We start from the raw sequence: 27,465 nt of genomic DNA, 5'->3' as shown, positions 1-27,465 counted from the left end.
CCTGCCCTAAAAAACGCCCAGAGGCTCCCAACAGTCATTGCTGTCCTCCAATGTGGCAGAGAGAGCACGCACATCCCTTTATAACACTCAACTCTCAAGAAAATCGCTAGCTACTAACATTGCACCTCTTTAGACTTCTTCGTCTACTATTAGCACTTTTTTTTCATTAGCACTGAAAAATCATGGTCTTTCTTCTTTTGGAGGGAGGTCTAATTTTCACTCTCTTGCTTATTTGCTTTTCAAGAGATCTCTTCTAGTGTTGAACAGTACCTTAACCTCCTAAACATGACAAAGTTTGTAGCTCATAACCTGTAAGTGGACAAGCAGATGATCCTAGGGAAGACTTCACCCATGCAAAGTGTGTGTTTCTTCTAGGCCACACTAGATAAACTTTTCCACCCCTCATGCCAAGTTATCCAGGTATTATTGAGAAGAACTATAGCTGTGGAGCACCAAATGGCTCCAGAACTGGGGACACAGATTGTTTTGAGAGGGTAATTTTTCGGGGGGAGTTGTTTGGGGAGTTCTGGCAATTACATGTTAACCTGAAAGGCAATATTTCTTTTGCAAATCTAGCTTTTGGCAGTCCTGGAAGCAGTTCTGGAAACAAGAAAGTGCCAGAGAGTGCTATCCACTATTCTAGTGAGTGTTCCTGCTTTGTTGTCCAGCTTTTGAGTTTTCAGTTGATCAGTTTCGCTTTCGATGAGTGATTGGAAGTAGCAGAGAAATGAAACTGGCAGTTTTATTTGTAGCCTTACCAGACATAGACCCTGTTACAAACCCAATTTAACTGCCTGTTATAAAACTCCTCTCAAAGAGAAACAGAGCTTAACAAGTTGACACCACTCTCACTAGAGAGCAGCACATTTATTCCCAAGGACTGAAGTCAAAGTGATAAAACTGAAAAAAAAAATGTGAACAGAGTTATCCCCTGTGGGAGAAAACACAAGAAAACATATGAAAATGTTGTTCATATACCGTTATGAGTACATATTATATGAATAGATTGTTATGAATGTATTATATGAATATATTGTTCATATTGTCATGGGAGAGAAGGACTAGGAGGGAGCTTTCTGCAAACTCTTCAAGCACTAGATATTTGCATGATGCATGTTACTTAATCTTTTATTTTAATATTATGCATCTCTAGGGCAAAAGCGTTGCTGCAGATCTGCTATTTCCTACCCAAAGTACTAGCTTAGCAAAATATGTTTGATGTTTTTCCACTCTAAACTTGTCTCCGGGTTCTCCCTCTAGTTCCATAGATGCACGCACATATCTATATGAATATTAAATATTAATTGCATCAAGAGCCATTGAAGATGCTATTTCTAAATATGGGGTGGGCATGTTGGCCGATGCTGAGGAAGGCTGCGGGAATGCAGCCACAGCCTCCCCCAACACAGGGCTTAGGCCAGCAGACGAGAGAGCACCTGCTAAATTTGAATGTGGCCGATCGCTGCCAGAAAAAAGATAAATGGGGAGAAACTGGGCTTATATATTTCCCCGGGAAAGCTTCTCTTCATTACATAATTCTTTCCTTTTTGCTTCTTGGCTGGGAAACACCTGTCAGGAAATGGCAGATGGTGGGAAATAATAAAAGGAAAGAAATGTCCTCATTTAAAAAGGAGATCTTGCATTTTCTATCCCTGGTTGTAAGTGCTGTGGGGAATGTTACTGCATTATGTAACTCCTTGGTGTCTTTCTGGGCATACAATGTTAAAAGAGAAACAATCGCTTCAGTTGCTGAATTTCAGATGAGTCTTGTTTTCAAAAATGAGGAAAAAAAAATTGCATATATCAAAAATTTATTCCTGAAACATGACTGTTTCGCAAAACCTTTGGGAGCCCATCAACACTGGCCCCCAAACTGACAGTATGTTCTCCCTCTTTTGCAGGTGTTATCTTGCCAATTGTCATCACCTTGATAGTCATTACCCTTTCTGTCTTCTCACTGGTGGCTTTGTACAGAATGTGCCAGAAGAAAACTCCAGGTATTTGGTTTGCTTTCTCTGTGGGGGGGAAAAGTTCAATGTGCTTTTTATTATTAAAAGATCTCTTTTAATAATAAAATAATTATTAATTAATTAATTATTATTATTATTAGACACATAATTAAAAGGCGTCTTTTTAGATTACCTTAACCATAGATGTTGCAGTAGTCTGGTAGGAAAGCTTCTTGTATTTCAAAGTATTTTGCCTAAAGTAGGAAAGTAACACGTCATTTTCAAAATCAGTAGGAAGAACAGAGGGAGCAAAAATGTCTCTGGTTTTTGGAGAATATATAATGCCATAAAGCTTTTTGTTCACACTTTTGCAGCTACAAAGAGCTAAGAAACAGCTGCGCTAACACAATCAGTCAATCAGATAGAAAGACAGTGAAAACTAAGTTTGGAGATATTGTTTAACAAAATCACCATATTTATTTTATCTCTGTTCTAGATACAGGCAAAGAAATATCAATGCTTTCTTTTAGGAAATATCTGATATACACATACACACACACGCACACATACATACATATAGAAGTAAAATTTTCCAGTTACAGTATAATGCACCTGGGCACAAAATCCCTGAGCAAACAGTATTTTCAGAAACAGTCATTTTGACAGATCAGCTAAAGCCAGTATCTGTTTTGCTGCTGTCTGTGAAATACTTAAGAAAATGGGGGGTGTAATTCCATTAAATTCCATTTGCCAAATGTTTCAAAGAGTGGGCCACAGGCAAGTGTAATTCTCCATTAAGAGAAAACCCAGATCTGAATCCAGACTGTGGTTTTTCTCTCCCTGCAAGCTGGCATGAGTTAGGAGACCTGTGCAGAGCTTCAACTGTGAAATCACCAAGCCTTGGAAATATAAAATCACAACAGGGTGTTGAAGCTGTAGACCAAGGCAGAGTGTCGCAACCAATTTAGCCAATGACATGGAAAACCAAACCCAGATAAACAGAGGAAGGTGTGATCCTTGCTTAGGAAATTACTGAATATTTGGAGTCAAGAGGTAAAGATATGAGGTGAAGAACATTTCCTCGCCAGCCTCCCCCATGCACAAGTGCCAGCAGGCACAGTACTAGCAAATTCATTTGGAAGCTAGAGTAGGTCGATATCTGTGTTGCTTTCTGCAGGATTTGTTCAGGTCTATCCACTATGCTTCCCCTGCGGACGGAGAGCCCTGTGCCCAGTGCCATGGGGCTAAAATCGGCTCCGCGTCTCTGATGTCTCTCCTCAACCTCATCCATCTGCCCGTACTTGCACATAAGAATAAAATATGTTTTCTATATGATTCATTTTGGGGGGAAACCCATTCCTCATTGGCGGGGATGACAGACTCTGTTCTCAGATGTCGTGCCAGGTTAAATCCCCCCAGAGCGTACAGTCTGACAGCTTGTTCTCTCACTCCCCTCACCCTGTATCTTTCAGCTCAGTTATGTACTCAAGAACTGTTGCATGCTCGCCTCCTCTGTGCCAGCTACCCGGGGATTTGGGAGCTGCAGGGAAAAATGCGTTTCTGTTGTGCTCTTGTGCAAGTCACATATGATTCTCCCTAGTTTCCAGAAGTATTGATTTCAGCAATATCAGTTCACTTTCATAGATGACATGGTTATCTTTTGGGAAGACAAACTAGGAAAGTGCCAATTACCATTCAAGCTGGTTGATTGTGTTAATGTACTTAATGCAATACTGGAAAATCACAACTAAGCCTTCTGCTAGCAACTGCAATAGCTATGTCTAAATGTTTACTTAACCGAGTTCCAGCAGTCAAAATGATATTAACTTTGTTCCTTCTTCCAGAGAGACAAGAGAACGGCACTGAACAGTAGGTTGAATCCTGTCTTTTCATTGCTTTGAGATCTATCATGGGGCACTTGTGAATGCAGCAGATTCCGCATGAGATTTTCTTTGATCTTTCTCTGTTTAAACATAATAAGCGGTTGCTGCCCCAAAGAGAAATATCCTATTGAGAGTGGTGCGCTTGCAGTTATTGTACACCTGTATGCATGATAAGCAGCTGTTCCAGCGTGGATAGAAATGTGATGGTTCTCAACTGTTTAGCAGGGGATCCTTCTGAAATGGCTTATGCTGTGCCACAGGTCCAACTGGCCCAGTCTTTTTTCTCTTTTTTTCAATTTTTGCCCCATTGATTGTTTTTTCCCCCCATCCTTTCCCACTCCCCTTCTTTTGTTCGTGTTTTCTCTCTTTTTAATGACTTTTATTCTGGATTATTTTTCTCTTTCTTTTTCTTGTGTCCCCCATTATTTAATTTTCCTCTGTCCCATCTTCTCTCCACTAGTCCATTTGCAGAGGCTCAGTTAAAACAGTATTGGCATAAGGAGTTTCAGGAGAGTGAGACCGAGAAAGATCCATTAGAAGATATATACTAGAGGCCATTGAGTCTGGCTGTGGCCTCTATGTTTTGCATGACCAAAAGCAACATTTGGACTGCTGATTTACTTGCTAGCCCTGACTCCCTGGACATCTGAAGTGGTGGTTCTTGCAATTCAACGTGGCTAAAAGCCTTGTATTGACAGAGAAAAAAAGATTACTTCCTCTTTTCCCCCAGATGTACTACTTCTGTGGAGCACTAGATTGAACCTGGAGACACGCAACTTGATTTATTACATATTTTAAGGGAAGGGTGTTTTCAGAGATATTGGTATACGGTGTTTTCCACCACCAAGACTTACCCATGATCCCATGCAAAGCCCATTTCAAGCCTGCCGGTGTAGACTGGCATAGGTGCTGCCTCCTCCGGATCATAATCTTAGAGTTTTGTTTGGCTGACCAACACGCATGCTGAGCTGCATGCTGACTGTCTGCTTAAATGTTTTCTGACTTCAACAGGGCCCAATCAGATAAAGAAGGAGTCAAACTTCTTTCTGTGAAGACAACTTCTCCTGAGACTGGTGAGTGTTTCCTCTGTGTGTATGTCTGTCTCTCTGAGCCCAGAGAGGAGCAATTTTGGAATGTCATTTCCAATAGTAGAACCATCTTCAGCTCCTGTCAGGTCAAAGTCACTGCAAAAAATTCCTCTACAGTGCAAATCCCCAGATTGGGAGCCTGTAGAGCTGCAGTGCAGCTGCACTGTGTGTGGTATCAGTATTTGGAAGTGGTAAGTATGACTCTCTTAGGGAAAATAATTTTTTAACGTCATTGATGGTAAGTGATCTACAGCTAGGCATGTTCAGGAATAACCGTGATCATGATATTTATCAGCTAGATCTGGCTATACAAGGAAGTTTGAGGACTGGTAATATCCCAGGGGCCAAAAGGTTTGGGAGTCAGTACTGTATGTAAACAGGGCTCTGCTGGAGTTGGTGTTGGCAGTGTTCAGCAGTCAGCCCTGTACCTAGACACCATTTGCATTCAAAATCCTACTCTCATTGCAAATTCCTCTGTCCTGTGCTTCACTGATCCAGTTTCTTGCAAAATATGTGTGTAATAAAACCTAAAGGAACAGAGGTTATAGATAACATGCCCAAAAGAAAGCAAAATCTCATCAATATAAGCTAAGAGATGGATGCAGTTATAAGTTCTGCAAGAAATAGAGTAGCACAAAATAAGACTGAAGCAGAACAAAATTCTGACTAATCTGATTCCCAGCTATTCAACAAAAACAAACAAAAAAATGAAACCTCTCATGGTAGAGCTACTCACGGTTAAAATTCCCCCCTTCGCCCATTGCAGTTCGCTTCCTCAGCCATGTAGGTCCTACCTTTGCTCCTGCCTCATCTGCAGAAGTCCTCCAGGAAAAACAGCCTCTTACTTTGGTTTTTTAGGTATAAACCCCTTTTTTTTTTTTTTTTTTAAGGTTTCTGGCCACCTGTTTCTCCTACTGACATTTCAGAGGTTGCCCTATAGCTGCTCTCCCCTTTCCTCTAAATTCTCGAGAAGTCCTCTGAAACACAGCACTTGATCTGAACTATCCTCTACTTGCCGACGAGGCACAGTTTGCACTTTCCAGCCTTCTCTGCAATTCCCAGAAGCTTTTGCGCAATCCAAAAGACCCACAGGGCAGCTCTGGCAGCCCTTGCAACAAACAGGAGTTGTGCAAGACCCCTGCAGCCTTGCAGGCGCAGAGCAGGATGCTAGCAGGCTAGAGGGGGAGGAGGAACATGCTCTATTGCAGGTTGCATCATTCTGCCCCACTGCTGCTGAGCAACTGCAAACTACGCTTTGGCACTTAAGAGACTGCACTTCAGAGCTTTGTGATTCAGGAATTTTTTTATGGGTTTTTTTTTTTTAGTATATGTCTTTGGGAATGCACTTTTAGCTTTATTTTAAGGGGTATGGAGTTGTGTGTATGTTAACATTTAAAATCATAGTAATTTTTTTGAAAGGTGAATGAAGTCAGAAACTGGAATTCATAGACCTTTTTTGATTGATTCTGCCCTCATACCGGTTTCAACAATAAAGTAACTTCATTGGCAGCAGCAGAATTATGTCTGTTCTACAGCAGGGTAAATGAGAAAAGACTCAGGCTCACTGGTTTTTTTCACAAGATGAGGTCTGGTGCCTGTTAATCAGCTACCGGTTCACCAAGTATCTGAATTTCTTCCATCCAGAGGATGCTTGATATTCTTTTTTTACTGAAGTATGATGTATGCATGCTATAATTGGAAGGTATGAGTCATAACCACTTAGAAGACAAGATTCTTGCCCTCTTCTCATTAATACCATTCATATTTAAACTAGCTACCATTTTCTCTTGAATTCTTACATCTTTATGTGTTTCAAAATTAAACATGCTTTCACAGAAATGGAAGTCCTGTTCTCCCCCAGGTTTTTAGAGACACTTTACTTCTTAAATTAAAAGCACTCTGAAAGAAGGGCCTGTTTTCTTACAGAAATATTTGTCACTCATACAGGTATTTTTGAATATGTTAGGATGCCTGCCCATTTGAATAAGATTTACTTGCTTCATTAAAAGCTTGGGCATAAAGGCAAGTGTTTCTTACGGTACAGATAGAAACTTGAGGAACGTCTGACTCGTGGTCCCTCTTACAACTACCAAAAACAATCGCACTGTGTAAAACCTCTTTACATGTGGTGTTCTTTTTCCTTTTTAGACACATAAAATCCAGCTCAATCAAAAGGTGAATTCATTGTCCAACCATTTAGAAAGTGTGTGTTATAGCTGCCTCTGATTGTACATACCAGCAAAACTACAAAAGGTTTTGACTATAACTAGAAAGTTCTCAAGAGCAGCCTTAATTTCACAGATAGACCTACATCATCCTCTCACTATCAATAGGCTGCTCAGCTCCTAAGGTCAAGCAGACATACAACAAAGTTCTGCTTTGACATGTATTCAATTTAAGCTTAATTATAAGTATACTTTATGTTTTTTTTAATTTTTACTTTTATTATTCCAAACAGGAGATTTTGAGATTGTGTAATTGTTTCAAAAATGTGTAAAAACCATATATACAAACCAAATAAGGATACGACCTACAAACTGCTCAAGCAGGCAACCTAGAAAAACCCTGTGTCAGTGTTGTGCGTGATATATCTTGATCAAATGTTTTGGTGAGTTTTAATCTTGCCTTATTTTATCTATCTAAAAACTAAGCTGGCTGCACACAGTCAGTTGAAAGAGATATATGTGTCCAAAGGGCTATTTCTCCCATCTGTCTTGGACACGTATCTTGAACTGGAATGAGCTGACCTATGGAGGTCCATTGACTACTGAAGGATCCTATTTTAGGACTTCTAAAATTAGGTTCTGACTATAAATTAAAAGAAAAAAGGAAAGACTCCTTTTTCAGAAGCATAGTTGAATTAGATTTAATCAAGACTATTATTTCAAATACCTACAATTAATATGAAAGAATACAGGAAAACAGTCTTCAGTTAAGCCTGGACTAAAGTAATGTTTTTTAATCGAGCAATATCATCAGGAACACTAGGTAAAACTGAGCTTTAATATTCTCATTTTTTTAAAACTCTTAGAAAGATGGAGATGCTGATGGCTTATGAGCTCTAAGGCACTACTGGTTGAGAATTGATGTAGAGTAAAAAACCAAACAGACAAAACTAAACACTGAATTTTTCATGCACGTTTGCCAGTGAACTGCAACACCTGGTGCAAGATAAGTGCCTGTACATGCTACTTATGTGAAAACTCAACTTGGATAAAAATGCTTACGATAGTGAATAGTCTCAAAAGTTTTACACTAATGTGCAAATACAGGATTTGCTACAGCCATTCCGTGTTCACTATACAGGCAAATTTAGGGTGGATCTTCCTAGGGATAATAAATGATCCTCCACAATACAGAGCTCTAGAAAATCTACCTGCAAAAATATTTCTTATTTGGGATTCAACATAGCCCACAGCGTGTTTGGCTTGTCAGTGGTAGATATGTTTCCCAAGAATATAAGATGGAGGGTTTTACTTGATGACTAAGAGATCAATACCACCATCCATGATGTTAATGATAAAGTATTGCCTACCTTGAAAACATACCTAACTTTTGCTGTAAGGGTTCTTGCATATTTCACTGAAAACCAGCAAAGGTATTGATCACCTTTTAGGACTCATGAAAAATGTTGAGGGATGGAAATTCCTCAGTAACAGAAAGGTTGAGGTATAGAAATTGGGGTAAGGCTATTCCATACAGATGAATGATGCGTGATAGAAATATTGATACCTGAGTAATGACTTGACAATTTTCTTTTATGGCCCTTGCCTGGAGTACCTGTTCTAGAGCAGGTAAAATGTATGAAGGGCCTTTATAGTAACAGCACGCCAGTTCAATATTCAATATAAAGTCTCATAGGAATGTGGTAGGTGACATAATATTTCAGAGTTGTTAGGTATAATCCTGGCACCTTAGCATAAGCTGATTCATTAGGCCAGGTTTTCTATCCAGTGTGTGCTCTTTTGAGATGATAGGGTAGGGTATGACTTACTCGGCTTCTAGGGGTATTGTGTGTTCTGTGTTGAATTTGCTGAAAGGATATTAAATGTGTCAAAGCTGATGTGGCTCAGATTTTGGTGAGGCACCTGGAATGGAAGGTGGCTGGAGAAGGGTCCATGGTACACATCTGCATTACAGCTTCCCAAGACACCAACTGTGGACACAAATGAAAATTCAAGTGTTGCTACTAAACAAAGCTGGGAAAATGTACCAGGCAAACATGGATATTTGAGGAGACACCTGACCTGTCACATGTGAAACACCCTTTACGTAATTGTAATCACATTGGAGAAAGGGATCAGTCAATCTCTAGAGGCACTCTCAGATGGCAGTGCAGTACAATATAGTATGAAACGAGGATGTAGACCAACCAGCATTCGCCATATGCTCCATATCTCTTCCAAAAGCTGCTGTTGGTTAACAGTAATAACAACCTTAGAGCCGTTATCTGCTTCTTCAACTGGATGTACCTCCTGCCTGTAGATTTTCATAACATTTCTTGGGTGCGTCCCTTGCACAAGATGAGCTACCTACCTTGAAGATATGTGGGATTTCATGGCATAGATTAATTGGACCCCATAACTTCAGTCACTTTTGAGATGACCCTAGTTTGTGCTTGCAGCATTCCTCTGGACTTCCTCAATTTCCAAAGCCTTCTCTGTAAAGGCGTTGAGGATTCCTAGCCTTCGATGTCAGAGGCTGATGACTGTACTATACATAGTGACTGAGCACCAAAATCATCACAGAACAAAGAAAAAAACCCTTGTTCTCATTCAGCACAAAAACTTGCCTCGGTCATTGGAATACACATGAAGTTTAGCACCTGACGAGACAGTCCACTGTGGTGCTAGGGTTTGGACCTGGAAAATCCTGTGGTCTTCTGAAATGATGTGATTGAATGACAATATCTTCATCACCGCTTTCCATGAATCTTCAAATGCTGAGACTGTTTAATTATTCCGCCTGTGGCTGTGGTAGAATGGGACAAATCTGGAGCTGGGGTAGAGGATTATTCCTCCTTTGTTTCTATTATGCTGAGCACATCTGAGCATGGACCGTGGCATTTAAGGAGGTAAGAAATCTTCGGGTTTTACCTCATTAGGGGCCCAACCCAGGGAAGCTTACCCCTGCCAGGGGGCATGGTTCCATAACAGGCCATGGGGTTTCTCAACACGCATTGGTAGTTTCATCTCTCTCTCATTTTGTCTAGGATCCAGGTGGATGCCTCTAGGAGCAGCTGAAGAAGCTGGGTCTCTAGGTGAGGCACTCAGTCACTGAAAATTCCCTTCCAACCTCCTCTCACTTGCAAGATAAGCAATGCAGGTCAGCAGAGAGCAGTCTGCTGGCATGCTGAGTGCTTAGAAGTGGTAAGAGCGGGTGTTCCTAATAATGTGATTATTTCTTTTTCCTATTATGAGCTGTACTTTCAGTGTCTTATTTTTTTTCCCTGCAGGTAGAAAACCTAGAAGCTGCTTCATAGAAAAAGGTCCCCTCACACCAAAGAGATAGATCGAGTACCTGCTTCCCTTTCCTTCTCTTTCTCATTTCTGATACTCTATTTTTTTTAACATTGTATTGTATAATGGCCTGAAGTTGTGTTTTCTTTCTTCATAGAAAATGAAGAATAAACTTTCTCAGCTTTTTGCAGCTCATGGCTGGATTCTGTTTGTGTTTACTCGCACCACAAAGATCTGACTGCACACACTTCCAGCTGAGACTTTTGGGCAAAACTGTAGTCAAAAACATTAAATAGCGTATGCTTCCTTCTATATTTCTAATTCAGTTTGAGCTGAGCATATTTGCAAGAGTTTTTAAAGCAGTCTCTTACAATCAGAGACTGCTGAGGGTCAGGTGGCGCTTTCACCTGTGGAGCGTTTGCTAACTTTCCAGCCTGTGGCTTTCTGAGATGTTCCTCTGTTGGGGGAACCATCTCGTCACCCTTTGCTGGCTGTTCAGCAGCAATTGCCTTCCTATCCTTCCCCTGAACGTTTCCATACGTGCTCTCTCTGCCATGGTGAATTGTACAGAACCTTCTGTCCTGCTGACGGTGGCAAGGAGCAGTCTGCAGGGGCATGGGTGAAGTGCGTGGCAGGGGAGCGCTGCAGCATGTCACAGGTGCTGGACCCACTGGCCCACACCAAACCCAGCCAGTGCCTCCAGGCGCTGGGTCCCGCTCAGTGCTGTTCTCCAGCATCTGTAATGCACCCCTCTTTCTTTTTAGTTCAGCACAGTAAAAACAGACATTTAGATTCCTGTGTCGGCAGAGGTAGTTTTATATTTTTATAAAAAATAGGTTTCTGCAATCATATTTTATGAAAAACTTGCTTTAATTCTTTGCTCCAAACCAGATTGCCACTTATGAGCAATTTCTCAGCAGCAGATATTACAGTGAAATAACAGTGCAACTCATTTTTTCTTACAGACAATGTAATCTGAGATGCAGTGCAACCTACTTTTTATGTCAAAGACTGGGTTTTTTTAATATCCTTTTTCTTCCAGCTTTCCCAATAATGTCAAAGAGGGCTTTGCCCAGGTCAAAGACTTTCTGTACTCATAGTGACATGACCTGTTAACTCTCTTTTATATCATCATGTTCTGCAGTGTATGTGTATTCTGAATAATATGTTCAGATTCTGAACCAAATGGAGGGGGGGTGGAAATTACAGTGAGATTAATACAATAGCCTTCCACAAAGGTGAGACAAAGAAATGTTTGTTTCGGAGTTTCAAAATTGATTTTATACAATCTGTAATTTCAGCTGATTATGTGCATATTACTTATTCACATATACTGGCATCAGGATGCAACATTAATAGTCAGAAATGAGTATATTTGTGAGAGTGAAAAATCAAATCAAATACTGCACAAGTGAAATTTTAATTAGGAAGAAAACCTTGTGTTTTCATTGAAGTACTATTACTTTCCTGGTTAAACATTTAAATTTGCAGAGTCCTCAGTATCTGTGTACTCAGTCTACTTCCCATACACTTAAAACAAATATGTTGAAGGATCAGGAGTTATGAATACAAAATTTTTCCTATTACATCTTCCTTATCCTCATCCTTTTTACACATGTCTGCGTGTTAGAGGAGGATGTGTGCAGTGTGTATTGGATCAGGCCCAGTGCCTAGACTGCCAATTTACTTGGGTGAATCGGCGATCCGGGCTCCAGAAGAAGTGTTTGAGGGGTGCCACATGGGAGGCTGTGCATATGAAAGACCGGTGCTGTATTACAGTAGTTGCTAAAGCACCTTCTCTTTTAATATTGAAGCTATGAAGCTATGATCGGAGCCAGCTGTACCTGCTCAGATCCTGGATCTATGTAGCCTCAAGTCCTGTCACTGAGGGTGGCTAGCATGAGACGTGAAGGGAAGGATAACAAATAGGGAAGGAGTCCAGTAACGTGTCTTCCGCCATAGCCTTCCAGCAGTCTGTGGCTTGGCGATGTCCTGAACCAGAGGTTGTATCTTTGGTGCTTTGTAGTTCTCAGCGGCTTTTACTTCCATGAATATGTCTTATCCCCTGTGGCATCCGCAGCCTCCTGCGGCAATAAGTTTAACTAACAGACAGTTTAACTACAGATCTGTCTGTATTATAAGACAATAATGTTTAGAGACTTCATGGTGCCTATGTCTTCGTGTTTACAATCCAATTTCAGACAAAAATCAACAAACAGGTGCAACATCGGAGGGCGAGAGGGAGAATAAAAGGTTTAATGGGAGGGTTTGCTTCTCAGCTAAAACTTCCATGTCGGTATCAATCTGATTTCATTTTCCAAATATTCTTCCTAAGGCCTCTTTCTCAAACTGTCCATCATTTCTTTCAGTTTTTGTAGAAGTGCGTGATATATATGAGGTTGGCTTCTCGCTGCCCTCTGCCAATCTATATGAGCCCACAACTCCTCCTCCATCAGGAGAGGTGTCACAAGGCAGGACCGCAGGTAAAGGGGGTCACGTTGCACTTGCAGCTGCACAGTTGACAGTGCTTTGTTAACTGCACCAAATGCTTTCTTCCCGTTCCCTTCATCTCCACTTTCTGCAGTTCACTCATTTACTTATCAAAGTAGACAAACCTGCAATGAACTTTCAACCCGTTATCAGAAAACTATTGCCATAGTACCTATCAAATGGGATCAACCGATACCAGGTTACCTTTATGCAAGATGCTGTATAACTATATTGTGAGAAGCTGATGGTTCAAGTCTCTCTTGATACCTTCCATCTCCTAGTGTGCAACACTGGAGTTTAAGTGTGTCACCCTCCCCTAAATGGATAACCCAGAATCAACAAAAGTCAACTTTTCACTGATGATGATGTCCAGCAGTTTTGCTCTTGTTGGTATTAACTATACCCTTTCTCTCTCGACGACAGTCTTCAAACCATGCAGGTAATCCATCTAGACTGGTTGAGCACCGCCACTGCACTGCGTATTTTTTCCATTGGCAAACAGTTCGGTGTGAAAGAATTCCTTCAGTCAATTAAAATATCATCTGTTCTAACAAAATACTAAACACAAGTATTTGTTTTTCATTTCCCTTATGGGAAGCAAGGTACTGTTTTTAGTGGGTGATGGTTTGGGGGCAAGTTTGGGTTTTTTGCAGTCTTGGAATTTATTTCTGTCAGTTAAGGCTATTTTGAGATCAATAAAACTGTCTTCCCATTTGCAACTAACCTGAATGTTCTTCTTAATTTGCTCTTTGTGTTGCAGCTGGATATTTAGGACAACATCAAACTGCTGAGCCATTAGAGTCCAAAATTGTTCTAGACACTTCTCTGTGCAGTCTTAAGGCTTACTGCAGCCCTGTATCTAAACCCGTGTGTTACCCTTGTTTCTCTTATCAGAGAGCATCTGTGTGACCATTTCTTCTCCAGTATATAGTCATTCTTTTCATCACGGAATTGCTAGTTGGCACTAACAATACAGACCCTGTAATGCGAATATCTTCAGGCACATTTGCAACCATGGAGTAGCGATAACTTGGTTTTGTTTCAGAATTCTTGGAGGCTCCTGCCCTCTTGGGAGTGCAGTGGCAAAGCAACGCAGAGCATCCCTGCCTGCATCAAATCCTCATCAGACAATCATTGATATTATAGGGGGACACTGACCCCAAAAATAGTTTGTGGCAGTTCACTATTTCCAGGGATTATGTGTATAGCACCAGGAAATCTGGATAAGGCATGTGAGTGTCTGTGTGCTGCCGTCTCAGGGTCTGCAATAAGGCAAATTCACCACTCGTGTCCTGACCTCCGCTGTCGGCAGGTACCGCTCGGGGAGTCTGCCTCCTGCAGCCAGCACTGCCTCACCCATTTCACACTCTGATCCAAAGCCTGTTGACATCAATGGGATGTTATCCAGGGAGCTACGCTGGCTCTGGAGCCTCTCCTTAGACATTATTTTCCTGTGGTGCAAAGTATCAGTCTTCCATGTAAGTCTGCCTAATTTCTAGCGTACGCAGGGAAACCAGCTGAGAGTGGAACTGATAACAAACTATTGAATATTATCTTCTCCATGGTAATATATTTCTCAATGAATTTCTCCTACACCTTCTTTTTTAAACAACCTTGCCAATTTCTCCCTTTCGTGCCCTATTAAATCTTCTATTTCTGTATATTGAGCAAGGAAAGTAAAAACATGCAGAAGGAAGAAATAAATAAAAATAAAATTAAAAAGAAATGAGAGTTCTTGAAAATCTCATTCCTTTGTTAGTACAAAACGATACAATATTTGAACTGGTTCACTTTATTTTAGCTTTTCAAAACACAATTTTTATCTAACAAAAACTTTTCACCTACCAAAAATGTATAAATCTTGTTGAAATGTTTCATTTTCTTTACCAGAAACTTGTGTTTTCCTTTTCTCTAAAAAATTATGTTATGAAATATTGAAGTAGTTGCTGAAGGTCTTTTTAGCTGAAATTTAACATCATCAGAACTTCTGAAGTTCTAACTTAGCAACACTTTATAATGTTTTTAAAATAATTTTATCCAAAATTGAACACTTGAGAAGCAAACTCCATTCCAGCACGTTATTGTTGAACAATTTTCAGTGTTTCTCATTGAACCCCATTAGATACCAAGTTTTCTACTCATCTCCGAAAGGCTGCACTAAATTAAAGAGCACTTTTTGCTGCCAGGAAAAGTTGTCTGAAAACCATTGACGAGTCTTTTCTATTTTCTTCAGGAGTGCAACTATCTAATTTGACTGCTAATTATTTAAATGCCTAATCAGTGAATTTGTTATAATCCTAATTTGTATTACAGTTTTCAACCCCCGGCTATAGATCATATGCAAGCTTTTTAATACGTATTCGCTTCTGCTAGAATGTAGCACATCACTTTCTTGCCTCTCGTGTATGTGTCAGGCATTAAATTGTCTCCTGCAGGTGAGCAGGGAGGCAGAAGGCAGTTTCCTGGAGGCATTTGGGTTTTCCCACCCTTGTGCCTGTTTCCACGGGGCTCTGTCCAGTCTGGGGATGCCATTCCCTGTTCATCTCCATGTACGAATCTCTGGCGCAAAGAAATCCCACTGCCGTTCCTGGGACGACTGTAAACACGTCCTCATCTGGAGGCTTATTTGTCTGCCTATAATTGCTGGCAGCGGCTCCACTTCTCCAGGGAAGGAGGAGTGAGAACTGTCTGTAATCCCTGACTGAAGTTGTTAAATGTTCATTTTCCTGCTTTGGAGGAACTGAGCTGCTGTCAGTGGTATCGGCAATAATTAATTTTATAGCTGTGTCTTTTTATAGTTTAATGTTCTAATCATAGTTAAAAATTAATTACATTCATGCCTTTTCTAACCCCTTGAGAACTGCCTTAGAAATACTTTGTGGTAGTAACCCACCATTTGAGAGCAAATCATAGGGGAAGTAAGCTATGAAACACAGAGAGAGTAGTAAAAATCTATTGTGTGGACAGTTTTTGCTGGTTAAGTAAGTCTGACAAGGAGACTGGCTAGGTTGTACGGTGGTCGGTGATGTGTTCCTGCTAGACTCGTTTGTCCTTTTGTCTTTGCATGTTTAACTGATGTAAATATATTTTCTGTTTCTTAGGAGAGCACTCATCTCAGGGGAAGAATAAAAGCCGGCAACTCTTCACACCTCAGCAATAAATACGTAAGTTTATTGCTTTTTGTCTTATGTCCTGTAACATTAGTGTTTGTTAGTCTTGGTAATACTTGTTAGTCTCAGTACTGTGCTATGCAACTAAACGAAAGGGTTAAAAATGCAAAACAAAAAGAGCAATGACTTCAGTTGGCGGCAGCCTCAAGGAGCAATGGCTTAAACAAAGCCCAGCTTCAGCACACCATCACGAACAGAGTCCCAGGCAAACCGAGGGACTGAAGAAGCTGCCACCTCGCAGAGGTAGACCTTTATAGGCAGAGCATTTGGCTTTAACTGTTCGGCACTTCCTGGTTGTAATTCCCTAGGTGAATTTTCTTTTTGTTTGTGTGAGAAGTAAGAGATTTTTAAAGGCAGTTACCTATAAAAAAAGGAACTCGGTACCTAGAAATGTTCAGCTCCTTTGGTTTCGTGAAAAATCTGTGTCCATTCCACATCATGCAAAAGCAAGCACTTTCATTGGGGTGGTTTATTACGGCTTAAAATCCTTGGTGGCTAACACGCAAAACTGGCAGGTGTTGGACAGTATTCTTACATGTGTCAGGGCAGAGACTGTCGGAGCACCGCTGAAACCCACTGTTTGTGATGTGGGCGCTGCATTTTCCTTCATGTACGAAGCTTTCTCAGGCACCACAATCTCCACTTCCCATGGAGTTGCTTCTCTCATTTGTGGGGAAATGGGGTCCTTTGCTGAGGGTGGGAGAAGGAAGCGGCTGCGGGAAAGGGGTAGGCTCTGGGAAGGGCCCTGTGTGACCAGGGTAGTGCAGCCAGGTAGAGGAGAAGGATGGGCTGAGGAACTAGGTGTCACAGCATATGTGGGATGGACAGGACAGAGGCAGCTATGTTGGGCCCAGACGAAGCCCGGCCTTCCACCATCATTGTAGGATGAAGCCCCTCTAGAACGGGTCCCATCACCCTCCACTGAGAGAGATCCAGTTGACCAGAAATGTGGAGAGACCCTTTTGCAAAACATCTTTGATGGTTTTGTCCTATTCTCATTTCCCCCAGGATGAAACTGAGCTTTCCTGATGCCAACAGTAAGGGCAAAATAACCTTCTCTGTCCCTTGAATTAGAGCAGCAGAATGCTATTTTGCCTACATTACTGAAAACCCAGAGGCGGTTCTGTTTGTGCGGATGCAGGACAATGTCCTGGACAATGGATTTACTCCTTGTTGTCTATCCCATGTTGGATTTACTCTATGTCATCCATTTCAGCTTACTTTTGTGTTCCTGAACAACCTTATCTGAAATAATAATCTTGAGATACTGTTGTCATTTCAGATGTGAAGCAGCCTGTTTTATCACAATATGCAGGAACATCCCACCAAAGTTGCAGTTCCACAGGAAATGTGGAGTAGCTGAAGCTTTTTACCAGGCAGGACACTTGCGTTAACGACCAGCTCTTGCGTTAACGACCAGCTCTTGACTTCTAAATCTCAAGTGTCTCCTGTCCCTTCTGGAACGACATGTAATTTTTTGATGGCTTAATAACTGGTATATCATATGTATTTATTATTTTCACATATAGTAAAAGCAGGAAAACTTTCAAGAAGGTTGAAGAGAATGTAAAAATCAGGTGATGTTTGCATAGTAGTTACTAAAAACGTTTTCTGCACATAGAGGAAGGAATATGTTAGCATACTTTGTTGAACTTAGGGTAGATAGGGTTCTTTTAATTGTATGTAGCAAAATACAAACAGGGCCTGACCCTTGAAACAGTACTGGGCAAATTGCCACTATGAAAATTAATTCAGTGATTCCCATGAGACTCCTCACTGTAGCACACACTTCACTTGTCATAAATGTTTACGGGATGGGATGCCTGGGTGAAATGCTGAAGTGTGTGCTTTTTTCTGTGAAGGGGGGAATATACCTTGCACTGAGGCTCTTTGAAGTTCTGTAAATTACTGAATATGATCCTTATAATGTAGCAGGCAGCATAGTTTATTTTCACCTGTTCCTTGGCTAATTGCATTACATGTGCTATAAAGATGTCTCCTATATAGCCTGGGGCGCACAGTGGGTATCAGCAAGATAAGCAATTTTACAGATGAACCTTCTTCCCTCTGTTCTGAGTAATGCATGGGATTCCTGTGGGTTATTGAATAACTCTGGAAGTTTAAAGAGTTTTTCAAGTGCTAATCACAGACTCTCTTAATTTGTACAGAGCTGGCAATTCAAAAATATCAAGTAGTGCTTCTACCTGCATGTATCCTACTTTTCTAGAATTATAAATGTTTGAAAATTATATTACTGTGAGCATCTGCTCAGTCTCAATCCACTGACTCTGGTAGCGCGCCAAGAACCTCCATTGTTTTATTGGCGAATGGAAAGAAGACAACTGGTGGTGAAAGTGCAGCACCAAGAGCCAGGACGATGATCTAAGTTTTGATACCTATTGATACAATGCTTTTGAGGAACTTCTCTCTCCGATTTCTCTCTCTGAAATAATAAAACTTACCTAGCAGCATGGTAAGAGGTTGAGCAGATTTGTTAGTTCATGTTTATACATGAAGCTGGAAAGTCTTCATTTCCCTGTGCTTGACTGTTGCTCTTATTTCCACTTAGATGGGTCTAATAATCCTGTCTTAGCAGCACCATAAGAAACCTTTAATGAAGCTCTGTAAAAGGTGGGGAACCAACAAGTGCCCTCCACGCAGCAGCTGAACTTTTGTGGTTCATTCAGGTATTCTGGGATCACTTGGGTTGCTCAGGAGCAGAGGAGTCTTGGATGCCTACTTTGGAAAGGTCAGGCCATCTAAAATACACTAGTTGGCATCTGCAACTATTCAGATTCCTGATTGCTGAAGTTTCCTATGAAAAAAGCAATCATTGTGGATTTTCATGTTGATTTAAAAAAAACCAAAGGTATTTTGTAGCATGTTGCATCATACTGAAAGGACAGTAGAAAAAAAGCAGAGAAAGATTGTGAAATATATATATATGTTTGCGCGAAATTTGTTCAGAAACTACCATGGTGTGTCAAGAAAAAAAAATTTAACTGCCTATTAAAAGTTATTCTCTTTATTAAGCGGCTCTTATTTTTCTCTTTGCAGAAATGCAATTCATTACCCATACCTAATACAACTATTGTTCATTACTTTGCATTCCTGTAGCACAGAGTGAGCTGAACTCTTTACGGTGAGCCTAGAGAACAGAGATTAGATATTCTGGGCACGGTGGTGGCAGGAGGAGCATGAGACCTTGCAGAAGGCATCCTGGGGGTGGCAAGTGGACTACAGAAAACTCCTCCTCATTACCAGAGTTGATGGGGAGAGCAGGGCTGTGGTGGTTTAACCTCAGCCGGCAACTGAGCACCACGCAGCCACTCACTCACTTCCCCCACCCCGGTGGGATGGGGGAGAGAATGGGAAGAGTAAAAGTGAGAAAACTCGTGGGTTGAGATAAGAACAGTTTAATAATTGAAATAGAATAAAGTAAAATAGTAATAATAGTAATAATAATAATAATAATAGAAGAAGAATAGACAAAGCAAGTGATGCACGATCAATTGCTCACCACCCACTGACCAATACCCAGCCAGTTCCCGAACAGCCATCACTGCCCCCCAGCCAACTCCCCCCAGTTTATATACTGAGCATGACATCATATGGTATGGAATATCCCTTTGGCCAGTTTGGGTCAGCTGTCCTGGCTGTGCCCCCTCCCAGCTTCTTGTGCACCTCCTCGCTGGCAGAGTATGGGAAGCTGAAAAGTCCTTGACTTAGTACGAACACTGCTTAGCAACAGCTGAAACATCAGTGTGTTATCACATTATTCTCATGCTAAATCCAAAACCCAGCACTATGCCAGCTACTAGGAAGAAAATTAACTCTATCCCAGCTGAAACCAGGACACGGGCTCACTGCAAATCTTGGTACTGGAGAAGTGAAAAACACCAAAACAGGAGGAGATGTTTGGGCTTTTCATGATAAGGGGCATGGCAGACAACCAAGCTCTCATCAGAAGGCTGGGAAACGTACCTCAAAATGACTGGCTTGTGTGAGTGTGTGAAGAAAAAAGAGGTGGGTTTAGTGGAGAGTAGAAATGAAGAACCTGTGATCCTCTTAACCCCTAGGGCGACAGAGCTTGTGGTAAAGGGAAATGTATGAACTTCTTCCATCCTTGTGAAGGATCAGAAGGGAACTGATGTTTATATGAAGGAGAGAAGACAGATTTGCTTGAAGGATATCTGTAAAGCACAGAAAGGATTTGGAAGAATATTCGGGGCTCTTTCTTCTGCAACACTGGAGATGCTGGAATTGGCTTTAATGGGAGGTGATGAACTGACTGCAAAGAGAACCCAGTTATTAAAGGAGAGAAGTTACACGCAATGGCTCAGGTAGATGAAAAAGAAATGAAAAATCAATTCCAGTTGTCCGGCTCAACAGCTCTAGTGTAATACGTGTCTGAAAGATCCACTCAAGTTTTTCTAGTCACTAGCGTGGCCAAAAAAAACCAAAAGCAAAAGTTGGTCCTCCACATGCAAGGTTTGTTGAGGATACCTAGGAAAGTGGATCTACATTTGTAAAATACTTTCCACTAAAGTTTGACTAAATGTTCTGTGGACAGTCCCACCTAAATTGAGTGTTCTTCAGCTTCTGTGTCATCATTTGCTACAGAAGTGAATGATGTCCACTTCAGTGTGGAATGAGCATGCCCATGCGAATGTGATTGAACTGGATCGACTTTCAAATTAGTTCCGCTCATGAGTTACTAGTTAAACACGTTTTTAGGTCAACCATATGATTCTGATCTACATGTTACAATCCAAGACTAAAGAACATAACTGGCTGGCAAAGACTTTGTTTGGGATATTGTTAGCCACTGTCAGTAAAGCCTGCGGGGCTCAGATTTGCCAGGAGAAAGGCGTTTTCAGCACTGTTCATCTCAGGCTCAACTGGGACGGCAAGTCACTGTCTTCAAGGATAGAAAAGTTTCCCTGAGCCCTTCCCAGAGTCCTAACTCTGTTCAGTTAAAAGACGTGCAATATTTTGGGAGTGATCAAATTCATGCAGCACGCTGGGATTTTGGACCCAGTCCCAAACAAGACAGGTAGGCACTAAAGAAAAAAACAAACAAACAAACAAAAAGGTGTGGTACAGCATATTGACTATTGCCTTTCTACTCTAAGACGCTGTATCAAGCAACTTATTTGACTTACATAAATAGAGAAAAAATACCAGAAAGAAAAAGACTTTGATCATTATTTACAGGAAAAAGGTCCAGAAATGAGAAAACAGCATAGAAAAAAGAAAATAATTCTTTCTAAAACGTAGGGGCCAGAGAGGTAGGCATTAGGTGCTTTTAAAAATTCCACGAGCAGCTTATTAGCCTTCTAAGTCCTTAAATATCTATTTTTGCATGTTTGGCCGAGGGCCTCATGTGAACTGGTCATGAACAGGTCAGTCTTTTGTTCATTTTTCTGCTTATTGTATCACAGGAATCATTCTGGCCCATACATCCCAGGGTCTGTGGGCAAGACTGTTTACAGGCTGCTTATGGCACTGCTCAGAAAGGTGCTTAAATAAAAAAATATTCCTTGGGGGCCCTCTGTCCGGTGTGGGAAAGCCATACCACCCGCCGGCGAGGCCGCTGCGAGGGCAAGCAGCGGCACCGTCCGGATATTTCACCCTCCAAAACCCCCAAAGGCTTTTGTGGTTTTGGAGCGACTCCACGCCACTGAAGAGGGGTGAACCATTTAATCGCACGCCGGTGCGCAGTAGATTTTGAGAAGAGCATAAAGCACATACGTCTCACTGGCTCGGGACAGGGAGGGTGTTTGCAGCATCTCTGGGACGCCTCGGTTGCCAGCAGCCCTCTGCTGACCCCAGGATCTGGCTTTTCTGCCCCGTGGTGGCAACACTGCTGTTCGCAGCCTGCCCTTCAATTTTGGGGTGAGGGAGCAGCGCAGCGCGCTGGCTATTGAATTGCTGTTGGATTTCTGTGGTGCCGGAGCGCTCCCCGGGGCTCGCCCACCGGAGCATCCTCCCAGCCTGGCTGCTGCGCTCCGGCGCGCCGGGCACTTGCAGCACGCTGCGCCCTACAGGCAAAGTGCTCTTCTCAGGAAGCTTTAAATATACATCTCAGGAGCCCTCTGGCACCATTAATTATGGCTCCTCAATTTCTTCAAATTAGGACTCTATATCTAATAAAATAAATGAGCTTAAAGATTACTCTATTGATTCCCAATTGAGGCAGCTTTTCAGTTTATGGCCGAGGACAATCTATAAAACAGAGGCTTTAATTAACCCCGGTGAATGCAGCTGACGTGAAATGCCAATACCCTCAAAATATTCAGCACAGACAGCTGAAGGATCTTCTCAGCTCCCTCATGTCCACCCTGCACACTCCCCTGAGTGAAGAGCCACGGCAGAGACACTTCCCCACCCGGCTGCACCGGGGCCAGGGCCAGAAATCTTTCTGCTACCACCAGCATCTTTGTTGCTGGAAGTGCCGGCTATGCCTGTTGACGTGCCCGTCTGTTTGCCTTCATCTTGAGGGTTGGACTAGATGACCTTTAAAGGTCCCTTCCAACCCAAACCATTCTATGATTCTGTGATCTTATCCGCCCGTGGCTTTGCAGGCAGCCAGGAGAAAGACCCATGAGCAGCCTGCTGGTGGCCTGCAAGGCACACCAAGCAGGTCCTGCTGGGGCATGGGGACCCCACGCCATAGTCAGCAGCTCCGGGGCTGTTCTTCAGGCGGCTACAGGTAACCCTTTGTCCTGTGGCTGTCACGTTGCGGCTGCCATGTTGTGCTATACCTGTTCCCTGGAAGGATCTCCTGTAACTTAAGGGTGTTAAGCAGCTCCAGGTGCTGCATAGAGTTTACTCAGTTATTTGAGGTCAAAGCTACTGTGGTGCCTCAGCACGGCAGCCCCGACATGGGCTCTGATGTGCATCAGGATACTCACAGATGGCAAAATTCATTTCTTTCATCAACAGCACATGATCCAGCCTTTTCATCCACCCCTTTTGGTCCCCACGGGCAGACCTTCCAGAGTAGAAAAAAAAGATGCACTTTCTGCCCAACTTGTGCAAGCACCGGGGGGCCATGTCGCCCCTGTCCCAATCCCTTGGTTTCTGCCTCTGCCCCGCCACTGCCGTTGTTCCCTGTGCCATGGGACAGCCTACGAACGGCCTTTTCCTTCAAAACCTGCTCTAGGGATTTGAACCTGCAGCATCTTTTGGGGAAGCAAAAAGAGCAGCGCTCAGGACCTCTGGCTGGCAAAGGGCGAAATGCAAGCCTGCCTGTGGGAAAGCATGCCTCGCTGCCTCGCCCAGCGGGGTTTCTGTAGCAGAGATGCCAGCTTTTGGGGCCACATCGCAGCATTCAAGGGAAGAGCACTAAACAGTGCAACTACAGGACTCACCCCCACAAAAAATGCCACTAAATAAAACCGGGAGGGAAGACAGGGCTATGTGGGCAAGGGCCATTTTGCTGGTTTTCATCTCTGCTTTCCATGGTGCATTAATTTTTTCCAGATGTGGTGCTTTCTGATAGAAAAGCAACTGTGTTATTCTGCTCTTTATTATTAATAACTTTCAGCTTTCTTATTACATCAGTAGGACACTTCCCCAGTCAGGGTTGCTGTTCTTCTAATGAATGTGGCTCATTTGTCTCCCTCCCCCCCGACTCTGCTTTTTGTCTGCTTGGTCTTCGGGTAGTAATTTGATGTGTTGAACTCTCACCACCTCCGCTGCCCCCGAGGCTGAAGTTCTGACGATGCTAAACAATTAAAATGCAATGCAATTACAGGCAGTACAGAACAGCAGAGAATAAGATGGCAAAAATTCAGCTGTGCGTAACGCTGCGGAGACTGTGTGGCTGTCAGTCTCCGACTCCAGGAGATAATTTGGTTTTTCTAAGAAGCAATCATTGAGCCTTTCACATGTGCCACGGTTATGAACTAGTCAAAAGCCTTTTTGCTGTGTACCCAGGAGTACCGTATGGATTGGATAGTCCCCACAGCTCTTTGGGGGCTGCCAGCTTTACACTTCAAGCCTTTTCTAGCTCCTGTACTTGTAAGTTATTCTTTTGACAGCTTTTATGCATACGAGTGCCTCGTCTGAATTTAGCTGGTGAAGTGAGGGAGGAAGGGTGAGGAAGAGCATGCCAAATGAAACCCGCGTAGCTGGGGGTAGTTCAGAGCCAGAGCTGAACTCTGCTGCTCACATCCACCCCAAGAAAAACCCACGGGAGAGACAAAACTGTCTCTGGCCTTCAGCCCTCAGATTACAATAAGTGCTGTTTGCTGTGGGTCAGGATGTGGCCCCACGTGCCCCACACCAACCAGTTTGATCACACTCAGATACTTTCAGTCCTATTTTCATGAACCCCATGCATACCTTTCCAAAGAAGACTTAGTACCAGGGAGCTCAGCAAAGAGCTGCTACTATCAAAAAAGTAATGGGAGGGAGACTTTTCACCTGGGATATAACGGCTTACCTCAGTGAGGCACACACCTGATGCAAAGGGCAGAGAGGAGTCGATATGCGGGTACCTGCAGCTACTCTGCACAGAGTGCTGAGCATCAGGGCTGCTTGGACTTGCAGGTCAAATCCCAAAGGTGAGCTACAGAAAACTCTAAATGCTCCCCCCTGCTTGGCCAGAGCCCCTGCTCACAGCAGGGGGGCAAAGAGGCAGGATTGGGAGGGAAAGCACCTCCTGGGTACAAACCCCGCATGGCTGCCCAGGGCAGCTTGTCTGCCCCGGACTTGCCGGGCTTGATTCCCACACCCTCCCCAGGTCCCTCCCTCACATCCCAAAATCCATGGGCATTCATTGCAGACATGGACAGTGATGACTCAATCCTACTGCACTACAGTGATTTAATCTCTGCTCAACATGGGCCCCTCTCTGCTCTGCATGAGGGGCCTGGCCTGGACCTCCGGGAGATGGAGATAAAATGGGTCCTGGATGTGAACCAGGCCACGCTTTCATGCTGATTAAGCTGGGTGCTTTACGAGCCGTGGCAAGCTTTCATGCTCTTGTGCCATACCGTGTTTGGCCGAGGGGCTAGGAGAGACACCGGGGTGCTCACCACACAAGGGAGCTGGCCCTGAGGCACATGTGTCCCCCATCACCCTGATCATTTCCTTCAGGTGCTGCCACTGTGTGATCACCAGGGAAATTTGGCCCGTGCATCACCCTCCCTCCCTCCCAGGTAGGTTTCTTATTGCTGGGGCTGTTTTCCACCCTCCTCCATGGCAGTAAGTGCTGCTGTTTGCAAAGGATGGAGGCTCTGGGGAGTCTGCCTGACGGAAAAGGACCTGGGGGTGTTGGTCGACAGCCAGCTGAACATGAGCCGGCAGTGTGCCCAGGCGGCCAAGAAGGCCAATGGCATCCTGGCCTGTATCAGAAACAGTGTGGCCAGCAGGAGGAGGGAAGTGATTGTGCCCCTGTACTCGGCCCTGGTGAGGCCGCACCTCGAATACTGTGTTCAGTTTTGGGCCCCTCACTACAAGAAGGACGTTGAGGTGCTGGAGCGTGTCCAGAGAAGGGCAACGAGGCTGGTGAGGGGTCTGGAGAACAAGTCTGATGAGGAGCGGCTGAGGGAACTGGGGTTGTTTAGCCTGGAGAAAAGGAGGCTGAGGGGAGACCTCATCGCTCTCTACAACTACCTGAAAGGAGGTTGTAGCGAGGTGGGTGTTGGTCTCTTCTCTCAAGTAACTAGCGATAGGACGAGAGGAAATGGCCTCAAGTTGCACCAGGGGAGGTTTAGATTGGACGTGAGGAAAAATTTCTTTACTGAAAGAGTGGTGAAACATTGGAACAGGCTGCCCAGGGAAGTGGTGGAGTCCCCATCCCTGGAGGTATTTAAAAGACGTGTAGATGAGGCGCTTAGGGACATGGTTTAGTGGGCATGGTGGTGTTGGGTCGACGGTTGGACTCGATGATCTTAGAGGTCTTTTCCAACCTTAATGATTCTACGATTCTTCCATCCTCCAAAAACCTGGATGCACTTGGGCCCCCCTCAGTCGCTCAGGCTTGGCTGCTAGCTTAGGAGCAGGAAGGCTGAGCACTGGGAGGAGGAGTTCACTGTGGGTCTGGGCAGTATTTGAGTACATCTCAGTCCGTGGCGCACGGTGAGGTGCTGTTTTTGGTTGCTCTCTCAGGTGATTTGCTTTTGCCCATTTCCAAAAAATCATGGCGTTACAGGGTGGAAGGCACCTGCACCTCTCTGGGCTGCACCCGCTGCCCTTGCACAGCCATGAAAGCATTTGCGTACCGAGAAGAGCTATTTGTGACAGGCACTACCTGGCCCTCTCCACACTGTTAAAGTTTGGAGCCTGACTCTCTGCTTGCTGTGCCCAACCTCAAAACTTGTAAAAGACGTGATCTGGAGTGATGCTTGCCCCCGTCAAATGGTTTCTCAAAGCTCATCGTTATTTTTTAAACTTCTTTTAAAAAGCATTTTAGCAGTTCTTTGCAACTTTGCTGGCCTGAAGCAGTAGCATGTGCAGGAGCACGACACAGCATAGGTGGTGGATTTCTCTTCCCCATGTGGAACGACGTGGAAGGAGCAGCAGAAGCGGGAGCCGGGCAGGCGGGGAGAGGTTCGGTCTACTGCTTCAAGCAGTGTCTTGGGAACAAAGGCAAGGGATGGCTTTTGATGAATGAATAGTGCAAATGTGCTGTCTCTCTGGTCTGGGCTTTCAAAGTTTCAAAGAAACAATTTTTCTGTGCCTACAGATCACCGACAGCGTGAGCTGTTTGGGGATTGTGCCCACGGCGGGGTGTGCAGCCTGTCCTGTTTGGAGGATGCAGGAACTTGTACTGAAGTCATCCCTGTGCTATTTGTAGGCTGGAAAACACAGCCCTGCCCTTCTCCAGGCGGCTTTGCTCACCACTGGCCATCTCGACACAGCAGGACCGTGTCAGGTACGGTGACGCTTTGTCCACATGCTCAGTTTTCCGTCCCCACACAGGTCATAAATTAAACCCAAAGTATAAGGAGGAGAAATCCTGACATTGAAAAAGTCATAGAATCATTGAGGTTGGAAAAGACCTCTAAGATCATCGAGTCCAACCGTCGACCCAACACCACCATGTCCACTAAACCATGTCCCTAAGTGCCTCATCTACTCGTCTTTTCAATACCTCCAGGGATGGGGACTCCACCACTTCCCTGGGCAGCCTGTTCCAATGTTTCACCACTCTTTCAGTAAAGAAATTTTTCCTCATGTCCAATCTAAACCTCCCCTGGCGCAACTTGAGGCCATTCCCTCTCGTCCTATCGCTAGTTACTTGGGAGAAGAGACCGACACCCACCTCACTACAACCTCCTTTCAGGTAGTTGTAGAGAGCGATGAGGTCTCCCCTCAGCCTCCTTTTCTCCAGGCTAAACAGTCCCAGTTCCCTCAGCCGCTCCTCATCAGACTTGTTCTCCAGACCCCTCACCAGCCTCGTTGCCCTTCTC

At 43.5% G+C, this 27,465-nt stretch overlaps 1 protein-coding gene and 1 long non-coding RNA gene across 4 annotated transcripts in view; both read left to right on the top strand.

The window, feature by feature from the left end:
• The window catches only part of EMCN (endomucin), a 55,999-nt gene extending 36,932 nt beyond the window's left edge, over nt 1–19,067 (top strand). Inside the window, exons 7-12 of one of the 3 annotated variants that reach the window (XM_076336806.1) lie at nt 577–642; nt 1,902–1,997; nt 3,794–3,818; nt 4,844–4,905; nt 15,971–16,033; nt 17,322–19,067. In XM_076336806.1, the coding sequence (XP_076192921.1) occupies nt 577–642; nt 1,902–1,997; nt 3,794–3,818; nt 4,844–4,905; nt 15,971–16,029 (308 nt within the window). In that variant the 3' untranslated portion in view covers nt 16,030–16,033; nt 17,322–19,067. Of the gene's footprint in view, nt 1–576; nt 643–1,901; nt 1,998–3,793; nt 3,819–4,843; nt 4,906–5,810; nt 6,081–9,060; nt 9,291–15,970; nt 16,034–17,321 lie in introns of those variants that run through there. The other 2 variants (XM_076336808.1, XM_076336807.1) reach the window with 2 other exon arrangements.
• On the top strand, nt 9,359–10,568 carry LOC143160093 (uncharacterized). The gene is made up of 3 exons (XR_012995319.1): nt 9,359–9,994; nt 10,133–10,180; nt 10,376–10,568. It is a non-coding gene; the product is annotated as an uncharacterized LOC143160093 (long non-coding RNA).
• Nucleotides 19,068–27,465: the final 8,398 nt, after the last annotated feature.

This window comes from Aptenodytes patagonicus, chromosome 4, assembly GCF_965638725.1.
Source record: "Aptenodytes patagonicus chromosome 4, bAptPat1.pri.cur, whole genome shotgun sequence".
In the NCBI taxonomy this organism is placed as follows: Eukaryota; Metazoa; Chordata; class Aves; order Sphenisciformes; family Spheniscidae; genus Aptenodytes; species Aptenodytes patagonicus.
The sequence above is the reverse complement of the archived record's forward strand: the minus strand, read 5'-3'. Positions and strand labels throughout refer to the sequence as shown.